This window comes from Neovison vison, chromosome 4 (genome assembly GCF_020171115.1).
Source record: "Neovison vison isolate M4711 chromosome 4, ASM_NN_V1, whole genome shotgun sequence".
Lineage (NCBI taxonomy): Eukaryota > Metazoa > Chordata > Mammalia > Carnivora > Mustelidae > Neogale > Neogale vison.
This window is the reverse complement of record NC_058094.1, coordinates 177834123-177861134: the sequence shown is the minus strand read 5'-3', so window position 1 is coordinate 177861134 and position 27012 is coordinate 177834123. Positions and strand designations below refer to the sequence as shown.

The 27012-nt window shown below is 40.7% G+C and overlaps 1 protein-coding gene across 1 annotated transcript in view; it reads right to left on the bottom strand.

Annotated features, from left to right (window-relative positions):
• The window catches only part of DNAH11 (dynein axonemal heavy chain 11), a 324415-nt gene that overhangs the window by 214512 nt on the left and 82891 nt on the right, over window positions 1–27012 (bottom strand). Inside the window, exons 28-30 of the mRNA XM_044246194.1 lie at window positions 25383–25509; window positions 7264–7413; window positions 3780–4013 (exon numbers count right to left, since the gene is read on the bottom strand). Coding sequence (XP_044102129.1) covers window positions 3780–4013; window positions 7264–7413; window positions 25383–25509 — 511 coding nt within the window. The remainder of the gene's footprint in view (window positions 1–3779; window positions 4014–7263; window positions 7414–25382; window positions 25510–27012) is intronic.

The following is a 27012-nucleotide window of genomic DNA, read 5'->3' as shown; positions in this document are numbered from 1 at the left end:
TATTTACAGGTAAAGATTACTGGCATCTGCAATTACAACTCATCTGCAATTCGTTGTAAATATAAGGTGGACTAAGGGAACTATAGAGCAGGGGATAAAGCACAGATAATGTGATAAAGAAAATAAAATGTTAATCATAGAATCCTGGTGTTAGGTTTGTACAATTCGATTTCGTTGTCTGTATTAAAATGTTATGATAAATTATGGTAAAATGTTATGATAATAAATTAATTATGCATCACATTAGACACCAATGTTATGTCATTTTGGTGACAGCAACAATGACTAACACAAAATCAAGAGTTAGCCACTTAACCAACTGAGCCACCCAGGCATCCCTGGGTCAAGCACTCTAAAATCGTGTTTTAAATATATTAACTAATTTAATCCTAATATTATAATACATATATTATAATACATATAATATTATTATGTATTATAATATTAGGATTAATATTATAATATAATATTAGGAGTAATATTATAATATTACTGCTTTACAGATTTTAACACCAAAGCACAAAATTATTAAATAAGTTGCCCAAGGCAGCACAGCTAATAAACCAATGGTAGAGTTGACATCTGAACCTATATAATATGGACCTCGATACTTCTTTCTTAATCACTATCCTCTATGAAAAACAAGTTAGTGATGTGGAAAATGTATTCAACAAGTCAAGTAAGGGGCGCCTGGCTGGCTCAGTCAGTAGAACATACAAATCTAGCTCTTAGGGTTGTACGTTCGAGCCCCATGTTGGGTGTAGAGATTATTCAATAATAAATAAACTATTCAAAAAACTACCTAAATTACAGCACAAAAAAATGGAGAGTTTGAAAATATGAGATAGAGGTTGAGAGACAGAGAGCATGAGAAGGTTCAACATATAGCAGATAAAATTCTAAATGAAGAAATTAGAGCAAATGGAGGAAAGGCATCAATTAAAGAAAAAATGGAGGGGAATTTTCCAAAATTGAAGATAGACATGTAACCAAAGATTCAAGAAGTTCTCAGAGTCCTAAGCAGGTTAAATTTTAATAGCAGGAGAAAAAAAATGTACAGGGAGATACATTAGAAGAAAACATCACAACCACAGAAACAAAAAAACCATAAAAGCAGCCAAAGACCAAAGACCAAATGTTCCTGCAATTACCATGAAGGAAAAATAATATGACCCAAAAGTTTATAGCAACAATGAAGGCCATAGGTACAGAATATTTTTTAAAGTTCTGAAAGAAAATTATTCTCAACTTAGAATTTTAGGCCTTAAATGTCAAGAAGGAAGTCAAAAGACAAGGAATCAGAAAATGTCCTTCATAAGTAGGACATTATCGTCACTGAACAAATCACTAAAAGATACACTACAGGAGGAAGGGAATTGGATTTTAAAATAAGAAATGGAGTAAAAAAAAAAAAAAAGCAAAGTCATAGCTTAATATGTTGGTACATCGAAGATTTAAATAACCCAATTAATGGTTGGTTTAAAAACAATTAAATTAGGGATGCCTGGGTGGCTCAGTCAGCTAAGTGTTTCACTCTTGGTTTCACTCAGGTAATGATCTCAGGGTGGTGAGATCGAGCCCCAAATTGAGCTCCACGCTCAGCACAGAGTTTGCTTGAGATTCCCTGCCTCCACCCCTTCCCCTGTAGGCACTTTCTCTGTAAAAGTAAAAACACAAAATCTTTAAAAAAAAAAAAAAAAAAAAAGGAACATTAAACAGCAGCATGTAAAATAGGAAGTGGAGATCAGAATAAGAATCTCCACAGTCCTTGTGAGGAAGAGATATGATCTAGTAACAGCTGACCAGAACATAAGCACCGCGAAATCAAGAACTTTGTTGCTGGACGTACAGAACCTACAAAAGGGCTGACGAGCCCTCAGATGATCAGAGCAAACCTAGAGAAGGGAGGAAATAAATTCTGGCATATCCATATTCGATTACTCTATTTGTCAACTTGATATATATTTATAGCAAGAAAAATGGTAGATAACATTGAGTGAAAAAAAGTAACAAAATGTATTAAATATAAATAAATATTTTTTCTATGTATATTTAGATACGTCGACAGATAACAGCACAAGTACACGTTTATGTCAATAGCTACACACTGACATATATTTAGAGACAGACAGACTGATGTGTCTACACATTTATAAAAAAAAGAGGAAACATTTTTGACACCTATATGCCAAAATGTCATCAATGGTCACCTGTGGGAAGAAAAGGTATAGGGCTATGGGTGTTTTCTAAAAATTATTTTCCCTTTTTTCTTTCTCAATCTGTACTTTCTTTTTCTAAATCTTTCATAACACACATTAATAAAGAAATCATGACACTGAAAATAAAATTGATAGAAGAAATATCGACAACATATAATTTACTGTTTTAAGCAATTAAGTATTTAATTATCACACAAAATTGTATCTCGTAAGCAAAGAGATAATTGATTGAAGCCAGGGAAAAATAAAGTAGGCATACGTAGGCTGAAAAATTTAAGTTTCAGCAATGATTAATAATACCTGAAATTTAAGAGAGGATGTTAAAACTTTTTTTTAAAGAATCTTTTCTTTAATAGATAATGAAAGTACTTTTAATAAAGGCAGAGATATCAATAAACTAATCAGAAACTTATTTTTATAAAACTGTAATATAATTGCAATTTAATTAACTGTTAATGTCCATGAAAAAACACCTACTTAGCTTCCTCACCCAAGTGGCGCTGACTAGAATTGTAGAGCCACTGCCCTAGGAGGAAACCAGTCACTTTTGAAAATCCAATCCAGTAACCTAAAGACTACTCAGTATAAACCAACATCCCCTTTTCCTAAAGATGCGCATCAAGGATCCATTTCTCTCAGAAAGTAAGTAATATAAAGACTTCTTTAGTAACATCAGTAAGTCAGGTGATCTCCACTCAAGATTCAAGCAAAATTAAAAGAAATAATCAAAACACTCTAAAACGTTAAATTGCTGAATACGTTAATGAGCCAAGTATCCTTCACCCTCTGCACCTATTTGATTTTTCGGGGACTGAATTTAAATAGTGCTAAGAGGACAAGCAACAGAAAGCGGTGGGGAGCATTCGGAATCCGGCTAGTCCTGCCAGTGCTGCTTACAAATTGAACAACATTGGGAAAACTGCTTAATGTCTCTGGATTCACACTTCAGCCACTGAAACCAAGAAAAGTAAACACTAATATTTAAATATCTTTCCAGCCTAATATCCTCTTAATCTATAAGCCAATAAAAAGGCCGAATCTCTAAACAATTCCACAACTAGGAGCACACCTTAAGATGGGAGGCTCACGGAGCAGTCCCAGAGGAAGCAGGGTGACTAAAATGGAACTCGAAGTAGACCATTTTCCAAAACGGCTCATCTGTGTTCTGTAATTAACCAAAACCCAAAATACATGAAAACATCTGTCTTTGCTGAAGAGCCCTCCATCTTTCTGAGTCATGCAAATCATGTACATATTTTGTAATAAATACTCCATTAGCCTAGATGGAGAGTCTTACACAGGACAGAAATAGGCACAGTATCTGAGTACATGTGATACACTAGAGACTTGAGAGATGAGTGATGTGATTTTTTTTTTTTAACCCGTGTAGCCAACCAGAAGGATGACACAAAGCTAGAAAAAGAAAAATCAAACCACTGATTGCTGAAATAGTTCCAGCATAGCGCCTGGCACACAGACAACACTCCCTAAATGATGGAGGAATGAATGCTTACCTCTTCAAGTGCCCTCAAGCCTCAAAAGCCCGCACCTACAAAATACCTGTTTTTTATGGAAATCCTTGAGGGCCGTTTCATAGCCTTCCTCCAGTCTACTGAAGGCTATTACAACATCTGTCGTCCACCAGATCTGTGAGCCTGTCAGGGCAACTTGTGCCGGGAAATCCAAGATCCACAACTCCCTAGGTTTTTCCTCGTAGGCTGCTATGGCTTCTGTGATGGAATGTCGCACTGTTCCTTGCATGGTCTCTTCAAGTTGCAGGAGCCATGTTTCCACCTTTTGAAGCAAATTGAAATGATTTAACACAGGCTTAACTGTGGAAGAGAGAGAACTCCATCCCTCCATGGGCTTAAAAGCCATGCAGAGAGAGAGGCCTTACATGGATTTCTTTTCAAGATTTATTTATTTATTTTGAGATGGAGAGAGCACACATGAGCATGAATGGGGGGAGGGGGAGAGGACAAGAATCTCAAGCTGGATGCAGGGCTCCATCTCACCACCCTGAAATCATGACCTGAGCCAAAATCAAGAGTCAGACGCTTAACCAACTGAGCCACCCAGGGGGTCCGGATTTATTTTAAATCCAGGTAGAAAACTAGAGGAAGTTTAACTCAGAGGATCAGAACAACAGTGGATGAAGCCCATTGAACGTGTCTTCTCCCAGGATAGCGCTCAAGTTACTCCACCTACAGGATGGCTAATAAATTTTTGCAGCCTCAACAGAGGAGATATTCTCAATTACTGATTTTTCACATCCGAAGACAAGAGGGTTCTGGACTAAGATCCCCTGTGGTAATGCACAGTGTTCTCAGAAACCAACCATCACAGCCATCTACTAGATAGAGGCATATGCTAGAATAATATTCTAGAGCTCTGGGGATAATGGTAGATTGTTTTAAAAATATTTTTTTAATAATTTTTAAATATACTGAAAACTCTTCTCTGAAATCTTCCTAGTTCTTAGTCTTAAGACAAAGTGTTTCCAGCAAGTGTCTTAATTATATTCCCTACTGGTTCTCATCTTCACACTTGTCAAAAATTAGACAGCAAGAGAGTATAAGAGATAGGACAACTGCTGACTTGTGAAAGTTAATCTTTTTTATAAAACGCAAGTTTATTTTGCCCCCACAAATTTATCTTAACCCATTTTCTAACCTATTCAAATATGCTTTATTGTATTTACCCATATATCTGTTGCCATGGAATGATACTATCTAATAAAAAGAATATGTACAATATTCACAAATAGATGACCTCAGCAATAAAAAATGACCATAATAAATCAATTCCAAGGACCATAAGAGATTGTGAAGATGTTGAAACTGTTTAGTCAGGGGGTGCCTGGGTGGTTCAGTCATTTGAGTGTCCAACTCTTGGTTTCAGCTCAGATCATGGTCTCAGGGATCGTGAGATGGAGTCCCTCATCCAGTTCTGTTCTCAGCATGGGTTCTGCTTGAAATTCTTTCCCCCACTTTCCCTCCCCCTCTGCTCCTCACCCCCACTCACGTTCACTCTCATTCTCTGTCAAATAAATACATAAAATCTAAAAAAAAAAAAAAAGCAAAATACTTTTTCCCCCTCCATCTATGAAAATGGCAGAAACATTCATTCCTAGGATCTTTCTCTGGAGAACTGGGAAGGAGTACTGTGTAGTTAATGAGCTGACAGTCTTCCCCACTGAATGAAAAAGGTGGCACCACCCTGGCAATGGACTCTATCTTCCCCAAAGCCTTCACTTCTGACGCTGTACCTGGGTTTTGTTCGCGTGTCTAAATTCAAGGTCTGTGACCCCATCACTACTTTAGTCCCATCACTACTTTAAGTCACTAAGTCACAACCCTTAGCGTCACCCAGGAACTAGTTCCTTCAGGAAATCATACATCATTTGAGCATTTCCCAAATACTCTGGGATTCCTACCCTCAATATAGCCGCCTTCTCTCCAGAACCTTCCAGTCCATCTGGGAAGACCAAACACACATATAGACTCATGGATCATCTCATGTTCAAATGACTGTGCCAACAATGGCTACTTAGCTCAGTGTGATCTGAGAACCAAGCTCTGATGAGATGTTGTTTGATCCCTTCCTGTGCTGGTGTTTCTTCAGCTTCTGCCCAACCCTCTTTAACAACGATTACCACTTCCCATTATTGCCAACTATCCATTTCTTCAGGGAGCCCACGAGCTCCTCAAAGACAGGGACCATGTCTTACTCATCTCTGGATCCCCAGAAGATTAACCCAGCATCTTGCACATGGTGGGGATTCAACCAACACTCATCAAACAAAATACAAATAGTCTACATTGGGAGAAACCAATCATCAAAGTGCAGGGGAAGAAAAGACCTTAAGGAAAAGCATCTTTTATCAAACAAAGGCAATTAGAGGATCAGCGTAGTGTATACTCGAGTCTCTGGCCGAAACTGCTTACAGAGAACTAATGAGAGCTCTGTGAAAACGCTCAGTACCAAGGGTTCCCGCGAGTGACAACCACATCCGTCAAGTGGACTGTCCTCCTTCTGGGCACTATGCCAATCGGCTCGCAGCCTGCCAGGCAGGGAGCAGGCAGCAGCACACTTTTGTCAAGATAGTTTATGGTGACTTTTTCTAATCACTGTAATAATATCCTAAAGAGCCCAAGAGATCAAAAAATATATTTTAATCAAAGTATTCCGCCATCTGCTTTCCCTTCATTTGGCAGGATTTCTTGGTACAATATTAAAAAGCAGCAGAGTGAAATGAAGAAAACCCCTGTTTAAAAAAAAAAAAAAGATGAAGAAGTTTGGCATTGCATTTCTGCAAGGGACATTTTAAGGAACCCCACCACAACCCAAACAGCTCTGGAATGGAGGCCACTGTCTCAGTGACCCCATGGATTAACTCGAGCTGCACAAGCATCATCATAAAAAGATGCGATTCCTCTACATCATCTGCAAACACCAAGAGCTCTTTCATAAATCGTCATGAGCCAATCTCGCCGGTGACCGTTCAGCATATTTTTGAGGTATCCAGCTGGGCGAGGAGCAAATACGCTAGCCTAACTGTCGGAGCACGTGGTAGTTAGGGAATGGGACATCAGTGTGGAAGACTCCATCCACTTATTTATGAGCAGCCATTCTAAACATTCACATCACATTCCTGAACCACATGACTCTTTAAAACATGCGTTCCTGCAAGGCACTACTTCACCCCAACTCTCAGTGGTGGAACCAGCAAGCTTTGCGCGAGACCCTGTCACTGGGCTTGCAGCTGCTTCTCCTTCTGGGGTCCACTCACTCAACCCTGATGATCCTTCCTAACAAGCTCAGCCATTAGCCTTTCTGACAGCCTGTGGGGCGTTGAAGCCATGTGAGCAGGAACCGGGAAGCAGAGGGGTCACACCCGTCGAGGCCAAACAGGAAGCTCTGATCTCCAAAACAACCAGGGCCTGATGTGACCGCAGCTGATTTTTTTCTTGTTCAAGTCATCCTTTAAAAATTACCCTGAAAATACTCTCACAGCCCAGAAAACCTCATCATCGAATCTTACGTGGCCTGTGCATTCGCACTCAGCTTGGAACGGGACGTATTCCTTTTCTTTGCTGTACATTCCGATCGCTCTGTGGGTGGACTCATCGTGACCCTCTTCAAACTGCAGATCTGTAATGCTGTCGAAGAGTTTGGCAAGGTGACGTGTCACCTATGATCATTTGGAAAGATAAGAGCATTTTTTTTTACTGGAGATCTATTTGAGTAACCTAGTAAGGATGAGTTCATGCAATTTTCTTTACGTAATCAGAGTTGTCTCAAAATGTTTTTCTCCAAAATAGCCATTACTTCTTAAATTCCAGAGTTTAAAATGATCTTGATGGGGGCACCTGGGTGGCTTAGTCGGTTGGGTAACCGACTCTTAATTTCAGCTCAGGTCACCATCTCAGGGCTCAGAGATGAAGCCTCATGTGGGATTTCATGCTCAGCGCTGAGTTTGCTGGAGATTCTCTCCCTCTGCCCCTAGCTCCCCCCTGGGTCACACTAAATAAATAAATCTTTAAAAATGGATGAAAGAATGAATGGGCCTTGATGGAGAAGTGGCCAGGCACTCTGGCTGGATTATCAGATGTTAGGTGGTCAATGCTGACCATAAAAAGTTACCTATCTTCTACGTGGAGATTAGACACTTACCAACTTCCCTGTCTGTGCCATATACCTGTAGCAATCACCCTGCTGGGAATTTTATGGTTGAGTTTCTAAAGTTCAGATATATTCTTAAGCTATAGAAATCGTTTACTACAGGAAAGCTGTGTTCAAATATTTGAAAGGGAAATTTACGTTACATGCAACCTTCATCTCGTGTTGGGTCTTATGTTGGTGCGCACTTGCCTTGATACTTAATTGTACTCTATGACATATCTATTACAAAAGATTCCCCCATTTTTATTGACAAGGAAACTGAAGCTAAAATGCTAGATGACTTTGTCAGGCTGACAATGCTCAAACTAAGTGGCTTTTAGATGTTAGGTCTCCAAATCCAGGCCCTATCTATGAAGTTCAAATTCTTCTGCCATCATTAACTTAGATACCTTAGATCGTGGTATCTCCAAAGGAACCCCCAATAACATACTGAACTCTACTATAGGTGCCAGACTATTTGAAAAATAAAAACACATTAAAAGACACAGATCAGCATTTGTTCAGCCAGAGGCTGATTTGGAGACTAAAGCCTAACTGGAATTCGGAGTACTGGAAGAACCATACTTGTCCATGTAGTCTATCAGCACAGACCAGAACAGGGCTCCCCACCTAGAGGTGCTGTCAGGAAGAAAGAGGAGCAAAGCATGCATTCTGAAAGCAGACTCACAAGGACAACATCGGGTGAGCCACTTGGCCTCTCCTGGGGTACAGTGAGTGGCAGAGCATGAACCTGAGGCAGTATCAAGAATGGGAAGAAGAGGTCCCTCCTTACAAAAAGTACAAATAAACACTGCGAGTGGAAAATACTTGAGTTTTCCTCAAAAAGTTAAACATACAATTAAGACCCAGCAATTCCCCTCCTAGGTATATACTCAAAATATTTTAAAACAGGTAGTGTTCACATCCTTGTACACAAGCGTTTATGGTAGTCATATTCCCAAGAGCCAAAAGGTGGAACCAACCCCAGTGTCCAATGATGTATATAACTGGACACAATGAGGCACATACAGACAATGGGATGTTGTCCAGACACAAAAATGAAGTACTGATACACGGGACACGGATGAACCTGGGAAACATGATGCTAAATGAAAGACCAAATATTATATGATTCCATTTAGATGAAATGTCCAGAACAGGGAAATTCCTAGAGACAGAAAGCACATTGGTGGTTGCCGGGGGCTAGAGGGAGGAGGGAATGCCAAGTGACTGCCTGATGGGCATGGGGTTTTATTTTGGAGTGACGGAAATATTTTGGAACTAGACAGAGACGATGTTTGCACAACACCGTGAGTGCACAAATGCCACTGAATTGTATACTTAATTTTTTTAGCAATCTCATCTCCAATTAACTTACAAATGAATGGCATACAATGATTTTTTTTCTGTCAACAAATACTGAAATACCTAGATGAGCAATCACACCTAATCAATAAATGGGCAGAGCACATGAACAGACACCCCTCCAAAGAAGGCAAAAAATGGCCAATAGACACATGAAAAATTGTTCAACATCAGTACCCATCAGGGAAATACAAATCAAAAACCATAGTGAGATACCACCTTACACCAGTCAGAATGGCTAAAATTAACAAGACAGGAAACAACAAGTGTTGGAAACCCTCCTACACTGTTGGTGGGAATGCAGGTTGGTGCAGCCATCTTGGAAAACAGTACGGGGTTCCTCAGGACATTAAAAATAGAGCTACCCTACGGCCCAGCAATCGCACTACCAGGTATTTACCCCAAAGATACAGAAAAGGGCACCTGCACCCCAATGTTCATAGCGGCAATGTCCACAGTCGCCAAACTGTGGAAGGAGCCAAGACGCCCTTCAACAGAGGAATGGATAAAGATGATGTGGTCCATACATACAATGAACTGTGTCCCTTACAATGCTTAATTCTAGGTTATGTAAACTGTGCGCCTCAACGGAAAAGAAAGGTGCTGAGAGCCAGAAGATGGTTGAAAGCTACATAGCATTTACTAGCAGCGTACAGATGCCATCCCCATAATGAGTTTTTCTTGAAATACAGTTTAACCGGACTTCAGAACTACCCCAACAGCAGCTTCTAGGAACAACACCAACTTGCCTCAATTTCCCGCATGACAAGGCCAAAACCAATATCGGTAAGGAACTCCTTAAGGTTGATTTAATCTTTGAAGCTGTGGGCCTCACCATTTGTGCTGTATTTGCAGTTTTAGTACTAAAGAAAATCGCAGCTAGAAATCAGAGGTGAAAATAGATGAGTTTTTGAGACTCTCACTTACTTTGAAGGTAGACAGAGCAAGAGTGGATGATCACAGCTTCACTTATCATATTCTCCTCCATCCCTGTACATTACCCAGTGGACATTTACACACAGAAAGTATCTCCAATAATCTAACAATTCACTGTCACAGCTGAAGTGGCCAGGAAGTGCACAGATGTTTAATGGCTTCTACTGTGTAATGGGCCTAAATAATATTCAGGTGAAAGCTGCAGGATAAATGAGACCTCAACTATTAGACACTCTCAGACATTATTGCTTTGGTGAGAAAACAGTTTCCAAACAACTTCTACTCTCAGAGTCTCTCAGTCAGTGACCGGGAAATGCAAACCCCATGGGCTGCAGCGTCGTCACCCCTGACACGTTTGAAGTTGAGCGTTTTCACGTCCAGTCTTCCGCTTAAAGCTTCTGAGACAACAGAACTGGATTTTTTCTTATTTTGTTTCTCTTTGTTTTTTTAACGAATGTGGACCCGGGTGTCCTCAAATCTGTTCTATTTCTATGAAGATCTCTGTGTTTCTTAACACTAAAATAAAATTCCTTGTTAGTGTGATCTTGAGAATGCCTTTATATGATTAAAAAGAAAAATGAGTGCCTTAGAGGCTCCTGTTTTTTTATCTCACTAAAGAAATAGAAAGGATTTGAATACTTTGGGGCACCTGGGTGGCTCAGTGGGTTAAAGCCTCTGCCTTTGGCTCAGGTCATGATCTCAGGGTCCTGGGATCGAGTCCCGCAACAGGCTCTGTGCTCGGCGGGGAGCCTTCTTCCCCCCTCTCTCTCTGCCTGCCTCTCTGCCTACTTGTGACCTCTGTCTGTCAAACAAATAAATAAAATCTTTAAAAAAAAAAAGAAAGGATTTGAACACTTTAAATCACAAATCAATAATGTCATCATATCTCAGATGGGTTTCTAAAAGTTCAGCAGAAAAAAAAAAGGTTATTCTCTCAGTTTACCGTTTATAGCAATCAGGTACATCCACCCATTCATGAGTAGATACACAGGCAGTCCTTGCTTCACACAGTAGTATGGGATCATAACAATGACTGCACAATCTGAATAACTGATGGGAAACTTATGATTGTTCTCAGACTTCTAAAAGTCTTTATTAAAACATTAAAATCCTTCTCACTCTTGGTTACAGAAGTATAAGGAAATAAAATAAAAACTACAAATATTTAGGACAGTATAATTTAAAATATTAAAAATATTGATGATTTTTATTTATTTGAGAGAGTGAGAGAGAGCATGAGAGAGAAGAAGGTCAGAGGGAGAAGCAGACTCCCCATGGAGCATCGAGCCAATGCCGGACTCGATCCTGGAACTCTGAGATCATGGCCTGAGCTGAAGGCAGTTGCTCAACCAACCGAGCCACCCAGGTGCCCAAGATTTTTATTTCTTCATAGAAAACTTATCAGGGGTAGTTTGATTAGTGTTTTTCTTCTTATCTTAGAACTTAAGACACAGAGTAAGCATCTTTCCTATGCCTTCAAGAATTGCCACACTCCTTTCAAAATCCGGATCATCTACCAGCATTTTATTTTTTGAGTTTTCAACGTCGTCAAATTTCTTTTAGAGTTTCTTTAATGTGAAGCTATCTTTGGGGGGGTGGTATTTCCTTCATTGCCCTTGGGACATTTTCTTCCATTTTGGCACAATTAACTGTTTTCATTTGTATCAGCAAGTTCATTTTCACTGAAATCCTCTGGCTGCAAATTTAGAATTTTTAAAATGGTACAGAGCCATCATTCCCAGTGAGCATTCTATAACTACATCTAAGTACCAAATTTAACATTTAGCATGATCAATGTTCTTTCTTCGCTAGGTTTCCAATTTTACCACCAATTCCCTCCTTCAGTTATGTTTGTCTGTAAGATGTTACATGGTTCACCACTGGGGATAAGGAGGTAACACACTCCATGCTTTGCTGTCTCTGTGTGAAGAGTAACAGCTGCGTGACGGCCAGTCGTGGACAGACTTCAGATGGTCTAAACTGTCCATGAGGCATGATGCTCCTTTGTTATTCTCCCGGTGATTTCTGTGAAGTCTGTCTTTTGCTCTTATTCACATCGAATGTACTGCAGTATCTTCACTTTGGACCGTGTTGCTGGGTTTGGTTTTGTTACTAAGGATTGGTTGAGCACCAATCCTTGGTGCTTAACCAATCCTTAGTAACTGAATTCCTATACGAGGCAACTGTGCCCAGGAAGAGCTCCCTCTTTAACAGTGTTTATTTACCTATGTGTAAATAAAGTAAAAAATATTAACTCATTTACATAATATTATAACATAACATGCAAACCAATCCAGCCATCAATCACATCAGCTGGTCTACCCTATGTTCACTTAGAAAACAAAGGCAAAGGAAAATAAAATCACTAGAGCTTCTTATTATGTTCTCAAAGCTTACCACTTGCCTTTTGCCCATATCTAATTTCATATTTGATCCATCTATGAAAGATGCCTCTGCTGATTAACGGAGAAAAACAGAAAAGCCTAGTACCACTTCTGGCATGGCGAGCACCTCAAGATGTATTCCTCTGTAGTCATTAACTCATTAATTCATAATAATGGTAACAGCCATGATGATTATGTATGATATGTATGTATGATTAAGTAATGTCCAAAAGTTAGTCCTGTCTATTATGGATATTATCCTCCAGAAGAAGATGAAAATGAGTTTGTTACTTCTACATGAGCAAAAATTTAAGCCAATCTGCCAAAATGTTCCTTTTCTTTTTAATAATATTACTCAGTATTGGTGACAGTGCAGGGAAATGAACATTCAACTTTGTTGAAAATCTAGATGTGCAAAAACTTTCTAGACATTGTTTAAATCGACTATGGCATATTCTTATAATGAAACATTTTACAGATTCTAAACATATTGTAGAAGAACATTCCAATTTTGAATAAGTATATATGACATAGACACATTAAAAACTATAATCACTCAAAAACAGTATCTAGCAGTATATTATTCTGATCTTTTATCTATTTATTTCCATATTTTTAGCAGTATATTATTCTGATCTTTTATCTATTTATTTCCATATTTTTCACATTTTCAATAATGAAGATGCAATTACTTATATAACCCCCAAAAGACTAAATTAGCTTGTTACAGATTTTGTAAATCATTATAGCCAATACTAGGTAACAGGTAATGCTTAATCTATTTTTACTAAAAATAAAATATATATACTTTGCAATTTGACTTTCTACTTATAAATATACCTTGGATCTATAGACCAGGGCTGATTCTGTTTCTTAACATTTTTAGCATGCACACATAAACTTACATAAATATAGTCACAACACAAATGCTATTTTTAAATAACCTTTTGAAAATTGAGAGAAGTAAAAAAAAAAATCATGTGTGTACATCTTAATAAATTTTAATAAAGTGAACACGACTCTTATAACCACCAAGAATTAAGAAACAGAATATCCCTGCACCGAGAAAACCCCTAATATCCCATGGCAGCCACTAGTCCCTCCTCTCAAAAATGGACACTATCTCTACATAATGTAGCTTCATACAATAAGTACTCTTTTGTGTCTGCCTTCTCTAATTCAACATTATGTTCATGAGGCTTATTTATGGTATTAGGTACAGCACTAGTTTGGTTTTTTCCATTGCTAAGTGTTATTCCATTGCAGCAACATAACACAGCATTTTTATCCTTTCTACTGTTAAGGGACATTTGGATGTTTGCAGTTGGAACTATGATAAATAATGATGAAGTAGCTAGGAAAATTCTTGTATACGTTTTTTGGTCCACATATGTATACACTTCTTCTGTGCACACAAGGAAAAAAGAAAATGCTGGAAAATTAGGTTTTCTGACTTTCATACTAATAAGACATGGTTAAATAGATTTCCTGAGAGGTCGTTCTCAATTTATGATCTCAGTGGCTAGAGTAGAATGTGTCCCTGGGTCCACATTCTTCCCATTACTTCATCTTGTCTCTTTAATGTTAGTCTTTTGGTGGGGTTGATCTTGGCATCTCTCTGTGTGAGCCTATGTGTTTTTCTAATGCCAAGTCAGGTCAAAGCCTGAGGAACTCCATGGACAAACAGAAAGAAGGGGAAATACGCCCATTCATGATATTCTCACCAGTCCTCCCATCCTCAGTGATGTCAAAACAATGCCACAGCTCTTATCAAAGTATCTTCAGCCAGAAAAAGCAACAAAACAAAGGAAAACAAAAAACAAAATGGAGAGAAGCCAGACAAACCCAGTTCTGTGGCTTAGTATTCAATATTTTGTTTTGTTTCTCAATTTCAAGTAAAACCTTTTTTCTTTTTTCTTTTTTCTTTTTTTTAAGATTTTACTTATTTATTTGACAGACAGAGATGGTAAGTAGGCAGAGAGGAAGGCAGGGGAGCACGCTCCCTGCTGAGCAGAGAGCCTGATGCAGGGCTCGATCCCAGGACCCTGGGATCATGACCTGAGCCGAAGGCAGAGGCTTAACCCACTGAGCCACCCAGGCGCCCCTCAAGTAAAATCTCTTACGTCAAAAATCAGTAGCACGTATAAGTCCTTGAGACTGGTGAATGCCTATTCAAGTACTTAGGCCCGTAAATGTAAATACCTCACTAATGTGCTTGAATTTGCTTCTGCAGTGTGATTAACTACCCCAAAGTCCAGGGGCTTAAAACAGCAACACTTTCTTTCTTTCTAACTCTGCATGTGAGCCTTTGAGTTGCCTCACCCGGTGCCCTCGTGTCTGTGGTCGGCTGGTCATCCGTAGCTTTGCTCACAGAGAGGCTGGTTCCCCAGTCCCTAGCATGCGACGGCGTGTGCTGTTCCTCGAGCAGGCTGGCCGGGGCTCCCTCGCGATGCGGTAGTCTGAGGTTTCCAAGAAGGGAGAAGAGGGTAGCCCTAGCGGGCGGGAGCTTGTCAAACCTCTTGCTAATGATCCGCTGGGCTCAAACAAGTCCCGTCACAGTCCAGACAGAGATACACGCTCTAGCGTGGATGAAAAGGCACCATCACACCACTACGAGGGCACAGATGCATGGAGGGCAAGAATTTGGGGCTGTTCTTATTTTTACATTATTATAAGTGCTTTTTGTGTTTCCTTACCTCCTTTGTTTCATTTCTCGCCCAGCAACCAAAGAGATAGTATCTACGGTTTTCTCCGCTTGGTATACAAAGAAACTGATGTTCAGAAAAGTAAAGCAGTAACCTAGTCACTCATCTACAGAATGAGGGCTTGAGCGCAGGTAGCATTTCAAAGACTCTGTTCTTTCTTATCCTTCTGCCTTCTGATGGATGGCTGATGTGTCTGTCTTGTCTCATGCCACACAGTTAACATTTCAATGCTGACAATTTTTTGTGTAGATCCACGTTTCCATCTGGTACCATCTTCCTTCTGCCTGAAGCACTTCCTTTAACATTTCTTGTATTGCCAGTCTGCTGATGAGGAAATCTTTCAGCTTTTGAGTCTGGAAACCTCTTTATTTTGACTTTACTTTTAAAAGATGTTTTCCCTGCATAAAGAATTATAGGTAGATTTTTTTTTTTCTTTCTGTTCCTTAGAGCTATTGATTCCCTATTTCCTTATTTGCCTTGCAAAGCCTTTCATCATGCTTCTGTTTACTCCTTTGTACATAATGTGACTTTATGGAAGATCTCTGGATCTCTTTAACACTGGTTATGACCAATAGGAGGGATCTGATCTAGGTTTCTTTGTAGCTTGTGCTTCGGTTCACTGAGCTAAAATCTACGGATGTCTACTTTTCATCAAGTGAGAAATCTTTTGGCTGTTATCCACAAGTATTTTTTCTGGCTCCCTTCCTCCACTTAAGGATATCTGATATACACACATATGGAACTTTCTTATCTTTTCCATATCTCCACTTCATTTTCTGAATGTACAAATGCAGCTCTAACTTTTAATGATTTGGTCTGTTAATCCTAACATTTGTATCCATTTTGATTGGTAAGTTTCCTCTTTATGAGAGTTGAATATCCCCCCTTTCTTTTTTCTGAAGGTTGCATGTTCCTCCTCAGATGCTCTGTATCTTTAATGGTATGTCACACATCACAAAGTTACCCTGCTTGGAACTGACTATATTTTTATTCCTATCTTCTTGAGCTTTGTTCTGGGATACAGTTAAATTACTTGGAAACAATGTGATCCTTTCAGATCTTACTTTTAATATTAGTTTGGCAGAAATGGGATAGTGTGTAACCCAGGGCTAATTCTTCTCCCTGCTGAAGACTCTAAGAAGCCCCTCTAGAAGTTTCTGCAGTTCTCTCTCTACAGTTCTCTGGTACTCAGCTCTGCTAACCCTTGCTGCCTTCTCCTCCTCACACTCTCAGCTCTGAGCCCTCAACTCCAGGAGCCCACCAAATCCTGCTTAGTTCTCCCTCCCTGTACGATGCCTGGAAACTCACTGGAGTTAACAATGGGAACCAGCACAGAGCTCACCTCTTTTGTTTCAAGTCTCTCATGAACTGCTATCCTTTGGTGTCCCAGGTCCCGTGTCTAAAAAGATCCTGCTTCACATATTTTGTCAAAGTGTTGGGTTCTTTCAAGCAGGTGGGTAAACCCAGCTCCTCCTACTCCATCTTGGCCAGAAGCACTCGTGTAGATTTCTTTGTGGCTTTAATTTGCATTTCTCTGATAACTTACAGAGTTACACAACTTTTCCTATTTATTGGCCATTACAAAGAATTCTTTTGTGAACAGCCTCCTTATGTATTCTGCCTACTTTCACACCCAATTATCGATCTGTCCATTCCTCTTTGAACGTAGGAGTTTACTGTATATTCTGCATATGAGCCTTTTGCTTGTTTGAGGCACTGCCAACATCTTTCCCTACTTTGTGGCTTACACTGTTAGTACCTTAACAGTATCCTTTAATAAGGAAATGTTTTCAACTTAAATACAGTCAAATCCATCAACCTTTCCCCTATACTCAATACTTTCATGTCCAACTTGAGAAATTTTTGCTCAAATATTCTCCTATATTATATATTTTATTGTTGTACCTTCCAAATTTCTAACTACATCCACTGGAATTGATTTTTTAGACAGTATGTGGCAGATGCCCCTTTCCCCCATCCCTGCACATTTATACCCAAATCACCTCAGAACCATTTCCATTGTTTGATTCTTTGGAAAACATCTTCCTTGGTGGTGCCTGATTCCAGTTCTTTCTTTCTCCTCCTTTTAAGGTCCATGATACTGATCAAAGTTCTGATCAGCTTTTTATGCTCTTTGTTGTATCTTATAAATAGTCAAATGTTGCCAAGGAAACATCAATAGCAAACATCAGGCAAATCTATGGTGTCTTTCTGCATATATCTTGGGCCCTGAGCTGTGGACTTTTCTTCAATGTTCTTTAAGAACTCTGTGATGCATTTAAGCAGATTTAGTTGACCATTTTATCCAGCTTTTCTAGTGGTTCCCAGGATGCACATTACTCTGTGAAAAGCTCATCTCTTTTGGCCAGAAGCCCGGCCCTCTGATGTTAAACTGAGGACCAGGAGTTCTAGATGTCACAGCAAGGCCGACAACTCCTTGGTGGCAGGATCCAGAATTTATAAGGCTTAATTTTTGGATCTCAACATTAAGGTGATATTTTGTTTTAATCCCACATTGTAATACCACTGATTTTGTTGTGTAAGTTATAACTTGGTTGTGGAGAGGATTCCTATAACAGAGTGGGCACAAAAATCTTATCAGTGGCAATACACTTGCAAAATGAACCCCAAAAAAGTGCATCTACTGTTACACAGTTTGTGGTTAACCATCTATTAGGTATTTTGTGAGGATAATCAAGGATAATCCCTAGGAGATATATAATTTATGACATATGTAAAGTGAGATGGTCTATTTTCTTGTCACACACATGAATACCTCAGTCCTTTGAGTACGAGGCTACCTTTGCAGGAAGACACCCATGTCCAACATGACATATTCGCCACTGACGTCATGTGATTCTGCTCTCACGCGGCCACTTCTAGGACAAACGACACTTAGGTGAGCAGCTTCTATGGCTCCCTGCTGACTGGAAGGTCGGTGGAGATGAAAGCAAGATGTTTGAAACCATGAGCATCTTCTATGCTTGTTTCCTTCTACTACTGCCTCTTCCTCATTCCATCCTCAGTCCCAGCCCAAGGGCAACCCCTTCCTCCACTTTATGTACCTAACAGCGCTTCAGCCTTCTACTTCTTCTAAGAAGCTGCAGTTATTCACTGTTTGTGTTTCAAATAAAACACATTCACTCTTGCATGCCCTCAACTAACCACTTGAATTCTGAGCCTTTTTCACCATAGTCATTGAAGGAAGACTAATCTCTGCGAGAAAAGAGATTGTGTCTCCCCACAGTGTGGAGACAACCAAATGCTAGCACCCTACAGAATATACCGTGCTTGTAGAAACGTGGTGTCTTACCTATGTACCCCAAAGGTCCAGCAGGGCTTTTTGTCACCAGATACGAAGCCCATTCCTGACATGCACTTTTCCACATGCCTATATTTACAGCCCAGTAAGGCTACCATTTTAGTGCCATCTGTGCAATCACCACAAATTTGGGGATTTTTTAATAGACAAGTAGGCAGATTTCCTCTCATGTAGGTTTGGGTTGACATCACTGAAGAATTCTTGATGGAAACTTTTAACATTTCTGAGTATATATGTATTTCTGACCACCTCTTTTCACTTTTAAAAAAAATTCATTTTTAAGTAATTTCTACACCCAACATGGGGCTTGAACTCACAACCCCAAAATATAGAGTCACATGCTCTACCAACTGAGCCAGCCAGACGGCCCCGATCTTCTCATTTTAGAGACTGCACTGTGACCTCGATTTCCAAACAGTGGATTCCTAGTGGCCATGCTGAAAGAAGTCAAAAGAGACAGGCAAAACTAACTTTAATGTATCTTATTTAACCTAGCATATCTGAAATGCTTCTGACATTTTACATTTTTTTCTTCATAGTTAATCTTTCAAGTCAGGAGTATATATTTACAGCATATCTCAATTTGGATTCCTCATCAGAGATACTTGATCTGTATTTCAATTTCATAAAATATACTGTGGTACAGGTAGATTTACATGTTTAAGTTGATTCAAACATACTTCTGTTTTCCAATAACAAAATCAAATATCAGTATTTACATTTAAATCCATTAAAATTTATTAAAGCTAAAAACTCAGTTACTCAGGGGCACCTGGGTGGGTCACTTGGTTAAGTGTCCAACTCTTGATTTTGACTTAGGTCGTGATCTCAGAGTTGTGAGATCGAGCCCCTGCTTAAGATTTTCTCCCTCCCCTTCCTCTGCCCCTCTACCCCCATGCTCTCACAATGCGTTCTCTCTCCCTAAAAACAAACAAACAAACAAATGTTAAAATAAAAGATAAAAATTTCATTTCTTGGTTCTGCCTTTAAAGCGCTCCCTGGTTGCGGTCAGCTCAGGGCTACCCCGCGATACAAATGCTGCTCTTCCCATTGCAAGCTTGTCTCTCTTAAGCTCAGCTCCATCATGGAGAAGTTGTCACTCATCAGGCTGTGGACAAGGGAGGAAAAAAATGTGAAACTCTTCTACCACAAAAGGATCTTTCAAGTTATTAGGAATCAGGGGCTAAACACATTTTGACTACATGAAATGGTCTGCTATGTGAAGGCGCCGCATAACAAAGGACCGTTATTCTGTCTGCCTGTAACCACTACACTAGACACTTGAGAAAAAAAAAAAATCACAAAAAAGGATGTTTTTCTAAAGGGCGGAATCAGAGAATGTTAGTAATGAATGTGTAACTTCAAACCAGTTGCCCATAACTACGGCACCATGTCGGTGGATCCTGCAAGTGCCCCCCTAGGTGTGTATTTCCATAACTAGCTCCCAGAGATTCATTTTTTTTTTTTTTTTTACTGAATGTGTGTGTGTGTGTGTGTGTGTGTGTATAAGGCTTCTTTTTTTTTTTTTTAAGATTTTATTTATTTATTTGAGAGAGAGAGACAGTGAGAGAGAGCATGAGCGAGGAGAAGGTCAGAGAGTGAAGCAGACTCCCCGTGGAGCTGGGAGCCCGATGTGGGACTCGATCCCGGGACTCCAGGATCACGCCCTGAGCCGAAGGCAGTCGTCCAACCAACTGAGCCACCCAGGCGTCCCGAGCTCCCAGAGATTCTGATTCTGCAGGTAGGCGGGGCCCACACAGGGCCCCTTTAGAGCGGTCAGGCCTCTGGGAGAGCAGGGTGAATTCTGAAGGAGGACATCTTTACAGCTTGATCTTAACCATCTTCCCAGCAGCTAATCCTCACTGAAGGCACAACAGACACACTGATTTCATCCCTCTAGCATTCCAACTTACTAGGGAATTTCTGCTTACGAGACGGAGGTCGTAGTGCTATCAGACCTCCCCGGCTAAGGGGTGCAGGCTCATAGAATTCCATAATGAACTGCAGAAACTCCTACTTTGGCTAATGCTGTCAAATCGAGTGTGACGGGTAGAGGGGAGGGGTGTTAAAGAATTCAAGTCATTCACAAGATGTCAACATGAGTTATCTCCCCACAAAGGGTTTCTTTCCTGGCCAAACTGCATTGTTACTCCACAGGCCGTGGTGGCCTTGTTATTTTGGTCACGCTGCGGGGAGCACATTCAGGATTCTAAGGACAGAAGGCAAAGACGGAAAAGCTGTGTCTGGTGGTCCAAAACAGATTCTGATATTGAAAAGCAGGTAAGAGTGTAGCAAGGTCAGGCTCTTTGGTGTAATTGCCAAAACCATCAACTAACTATTCCCTAGTAAGTGACCAAGAACTCTGAAAGCAGCTTCACTCTGTAGAACTGCTTGAGGGAAAGACGCTGACCATGGTGCTAGCTATCTCAGGCTGCCCTTACCTCCTCCTCACTTCCCTGCCCACCTTAGTCACTCCCGAGCGGTTATCTGCACCACAGAGTAAGTGAAACACCTTTTCTAATAATGCACCTTTACTAACAGTAGGATACCATTTTATGTGAATGTGAATTGTCAGAAGTTTCATTAATGTAACTACAAAAACTCAGTGGGATCACATTTTGAGTAGGATTTAAAATACCAATTTCAAAAATAGCAAAAATCTAATCCTTTCAAAATGCTCAACATCACTGGGATCAGGGAAGTAAAGATCAAAACCACGATGAGACACCACCTCACACCAGTCAGAAGGGCTACAATGAACAAGTCAGGGAATGACAGATGCTGGCAAGGATGCGGAGAAAGGGGAACCCTCCTACACCATTGGCGGGAATGCAAGCTGGTGCAGCCACTCTGGAAAACAGCATGGAGGTTCCACAGAAAGTTGAAAATAGAGCTACCCTATGACCCAGCAATTGCACTACTGGGTATTTACCCTAAAGATACAAATGTAGGAATCCGAAGGGGCCCACGCACCCCAATGTTTATAGCAGCAATGTCTACCAAAGCCAAACTATGGAAAGAGCCCAAATGTCCATCAACAGATGAACAGATAAAGAAAATGTGGTGTATATATACAAGGGAATACTACTCAGCCATCAAAAAGAATGAAATCTTGCCATTTGCAATGTGGATGGAACTAGAGGGTATTATACAAAGCAAAATAAGTCAATCAAGGAAAGACTATTATATGAGCTCACTCACATGTAGAATTTAAGCAACAAAACAGATGAACATGGGGGAGGGAAAAATAAAAGAAGATGAAATCACAGAGACAAACTGTAAGAGACTTTTAATCCTAGGAAACAAACTGAGGGTTGCTGGATGGGAGGGAGGGGGCTGGGGAGATGGGGTAACGGGGTGATGGACATTAAGGAGGACATGTGATGCAATGAGGACTGGGTGTTAGGCAAAACTGGTGAATCAATGAACTCTACTTCTGAAACTAATAATACACTATAGGTGAATTAATTGAATTTAAGTTATAAAAGTACTACAGAATTAAGGTGAAAACCACAGGGTAAAAAAAATAATCTAACGCTTCCAAAAGCTGGCAGGTCAGGACATCTATAAACCATGTTTACATTGTAGCCACATGGCTGGACACCCCCCCCCCTTTTTAAAGATTCGTTTACTTGGCAGGAGCAGGGCAGGGTATAGTAAAAGGCAGAGAGAGAGTCTCCCAAGAAGACTCCATGCCGAGCGTGCGGCTGGACACAGGGCTCTGCTCTAAGTCAAAACCAAGAGCTGGACGCTTGCTTAACTCACTGCGCCACCCAGGCGCTGTTCACTGGACCCTTCTGCTGGCGAGCAGAAGCACACGGTGGACAATGCTGCCAGTGGCACTGATCAGCCCGGCTGCGAGCAGTTCTGGAGACTTCTGTGCAGGAGCCTAAATATTCGGTTTCATTCTAATTTAAAATCTTTTTACGTCTTATACTATCTAGTCATTCACTAAGGAGCGGTAGCAGTACTAGGACCGAGCCATGTTCCTGAACCGGAGATGTCCAACTTCTGACCACGGAGCTCAGAAGGAAGGGTGAGAGGGCTTCCACGGTGAGTGCCAGCCATGTCAGAGGACACTCTAGTATTAAAGGGACACTGAAAACATACAAAGAATGATCTCAAAGGTACACCTTTGAAGTTTATACATAAAAAACAACTCGTCCTAGGACTTAGAAAGGATAGTGGAAATAAACAAAGTTGGCATGGCGGACGCAACATGTCGTCCGGCTAAGGCGTGCAGCACTGCTTGATTCTTTGGAAGTAAAGTGAGAAGTACGGTAGTGAGCTGTGCCCCCAGCAGCAGTCTAGGGCTTCCAGTAAGGACCAAGGGGCACCGCATAGGCACATCTTCTGAGGACAGCAAATGGTTCAGGACAGCTTAGTCCCTCCAGAGCCTGTAAACCACAGCTCAGCCCCTTACCATCTTCTACTGCCATCCGCCCTTTCTATAGCCAGGACCGCAGGGTGGAGGGGACAAGAGGTGGCCCTCTCACGCCTGCGAGTTCTCAGCCCATGAGGGGATGCTGTGGCTTTTCCTCACTCCTTATGGGGCAGGTGAAGGACTGCTTTGCCCAGCCCCCATCTTTGAGTCATCAAGTGAGAGAGGTGTGGGAGAATCCCTCCTAGAAGCTACAGGTGACTGCCAGAGGTCCATCTGTGAAATGTCCCTTGCTGGCCGCCTGCCGAGGTGGAAAAGGATAGAGAAGATGTAAGCCAATGGCGGATTTCACTGCCCAGAGCAAGAACTGGAAGTGCCAAGACAGAATTGACTGTGTAGTATACATCCCCTAGGAGGTGCCCTTCTGTCCCGAGGCCCGACACCCATTTTCCACAAGAGACCCAACACGTAGATGCTTGCTGTTGAGGGCAGAGAAAAGTCCACCACTGCTGGTGAAGGAATCAAGAACAAGTACTAAGAAACGCAAGTGACTGACAGATGGCCGCTCCTCTTCCTCTCCAAGACAAATGGGTGGGAAGGGAATAGTTAATAAAATAATCGGTATCTCCTTGCCACCTCCAAATTTATTCCGTGAGAGCCTGGCCTCCATACAGAGGTAAGACTGGATTTGTAACTAGACCTTGCTGAGCTGTTTTCTGTTGCTACTGCTGCTGTTGTTTTATTTTTTAAATAAGGAAAAGAGACCAGAATGTAGGATACCTACCCCAAGTGTTCTTAAGTGGTTTGCTACTCAGTTCAAGGAGATTCGACAGGGTACGTTTGCAATTGATAGTCATAGAAAATAAAACTTCATGTCTGTACTCTCTGTAATTAACGCCGTTCGATAAACCAATCATACAAACATTTACTATGTTTAAAGAATGTAAATAAAGGAAAAACAATGTTATCCCAGTTACAGATTTATCCATCCCTTCTAATTTTCACACTGAGAATTCAGAATTGTAAGTATTTTGCATTTCCAAGTCTTCAGGAACATAGACCTGTAATGGAATATGATACCTTCTACCTCACTATCATGCTCGAGGGTCCAGCTTCTGGTCACGTGAATCTTATGACAGCTCTGAGACTAATTCAAGGAAAAAAAACACCCCAAACAACCAGTTGTGCGATACATAATGAGAGATGGATATACCAGGTTGTTAGTCAATGAAATCAGAGGGATTTTATTCACAAGACCATCTGGAAGTTAGCAGGGATATAGGAAACCATGACTGAGGGCTGACCCCGAAAATGTTGCCCAAGTTCGATGAACAAGTCTGTCATCAATAGCATGATTGCACTTGGACAGCAGAGCCATCCAACCAAAGTTAGGTTCCAAGAGAAATGATGAATGGGAGAGAAAGAATCAAGATATCGTGTCCAAAGAAAAGCAGAATTCAGCAAAACTACTGGGTCCCAATACTATGCATAAAAACATCTTGAGAAAGAACATGAAGAGAAATCCTCAACAATAAAGCACAGCTTCGGGGGTTACCATCCTCTTCTACACGGTCTGTTCTAGAAGGAAGAGCCCCTGGTCACCCCAGAACTACCTCAGTGGATGTCAGAAACTGAAGAGACACAAGTCAAAGGCGACACCCTCTCAACGTTTGCAGGAAGGAGGGTTTGGGGATGGAACCACGTCTGTTCTGTGATCTGAGCCCTCAGATGACTACAGATGGCAACTGCTTTTGTTTGCTTTAAATACTGTCATGGGTGGTCTGTTGTTCCTGCACAGGTAGGGTTACATGAGAGGGTTAGGTTGACGAGGAGCACGACTGGGTGCCTGTCTACCTCTGGCATCACTGAGGACCAGTCTGACATCATCACTGTGACATCCCTTGTTCCAAGGGAGATATTCTGTGCTAGGAAAGCCGCTAACCAGGCAACAGATGCTACAACCCTTGTCTCGGAATTCTGGGGATTTAGAGCCAATGTTTCTTCTACTAACTTCCTGCAGGTCACTAAGCCTTTCACATTTGATACCCTTTCCCTTTACTGAGGATCTAGTGTTGTTTTTGTTTTGGTTTTAGTTTTGAAGTATGTTTCACAACTAGCACGGAGCCCAGTGTGGGATTTGAACTCATGACCCTGAGATCAAAACATGAGCTGATATCAACAGTTGGACAATTAACTGAACAAGCCACCCAGATGCCCCATGGACTTGGTTCCTTTAGCACCAGCTCTGACATCCTTCTGTTGCTGCATTACGAATTTTCATTGCTGCTTTTCTAGTTCCCGACGCATGTGACAAGCTACATAGGTGGCATCTGACAATGACAGAGAAACTGTAGTATTCCTTAGCTGATATAGTAAAATATGAGACTTCAAAAAAATATACATTACCTGCTTAGGCTGAGCTCCCTTTGAGAGAATGTCAAGTAAGTCTGCAGAAGAGATGAAATAGAACCGCGGGAAAGCCACACGCTTGGTCTCCAGGTACTCAGCGAGAGCTTTTTCACAGAGAGAAAGCCTATGGAATGGAAACGCTTTTTAAGCCTCTCTTTCACATTCAGTTGTTAAAACACCAACAAAACTAACACCAGCTCCTCCCGTCTGTCCACTCACCATAATAAGCTCACTGTCTAACACGAGCCCCACTCCTCTTTGATCATCATCTCGCTTGTGACTAATCTACAAATATTGTCAAGTAGGAGACAGGTGCACACACACACCACACCATGGGCTGAGGCTAAACAGAGGTTAGACTTAGGTTGATATTACTCTCTTTTTTTTTTTTTTTAAGATTTATTTTGAGAGAGAGTGAGCAGGAAAGCATAGGAGGAGGGACAGAGGAAGAGAGAGAGAATCTCAAGCAGACTCTCAGCAGAGCACAGAGCCTCATGTGGGGCTCGATCTCCCAACCCTGACACCACAAACTGAAGTGAAATCAAGAGCCAGATACCTAACCAACTGAGCCACCCAGGTGCCCCACTCGTCACTTTTCTTAAATACATTCTTACTCAGCAAGGTCAACTAGGTTCGGCATCACTCCTCCTGAACACTAAGTGCATTATTTAAGGTGTCTTTGGTTCAAGGTCTTCCTTTACCCACCGAATGCCTACAAAACACACATGGCTTTAGCCCTCTCTGGTATTCAGAGGCATCCTAGGACTCAGAATTCTTTCTGCTTTATCATTCTTGGCAGAGATGATCCAGAGGCAGAACCCCCAAGCCCCCAAGATCACTAAGAAATAATTAACTTCTGGGGCTCCTGGCTGGCTCAGTCTGAAGAGTGTGTGAATTTTGATCTCAGGGCCATGAGTTCAAGCCCTGTACTGGGTATAAAGATAACTTAAATAAACTTCTAAAAAAAAAAAAAAAAGAATTAACTTCTATATAAATGCCCTTTAAAACTTATGGGTAACTTTATATCTAGAGAGCCTACAGATTATGAAATAATTTTGCTAATGTAATATTTTTTATCTAGAGCTCTTTTCTACCTTGCAATAAAAAGTGATCAGAATTCTGCATAAACCTCTTCTTTCAGTAGCTGATTGCCTCTTTTTAATCAAAAGCCAGAATATCCTAACCACCATTAGCTATGTAGACTTCTGTGTTAGAAATTACAAATGGCCCTTAAGGATTTCCTAAGTACTAACAGGCTTTCTAAGGGTAATTTCTAGTATAAACTATATACAAAATAAACGATTCGAAATCACTAAGAGCAAACCAAGTTCTTGGAATAGAGTAGATGCTTAATAAATATTTGTAGGATACTTCAATAAAAAGTAATCAATCAATCATATCAGTTCCCTTGATAATATTCCAGTTTTACTACTATGGTAGTCCTTTCAGTCACGAGAAATGTATTTGATTTACATTATACACACACCATCTATTATGTCCAAGGCATCTAGACAGCTCTAAGCAAAACTGTATAGTAATTTAATACAGGTCTACCTACAATAACACGATGTTAGATACTGTAAGATACTTGAAAGCAATCTCATAAAATTATGACAAATTGATCACT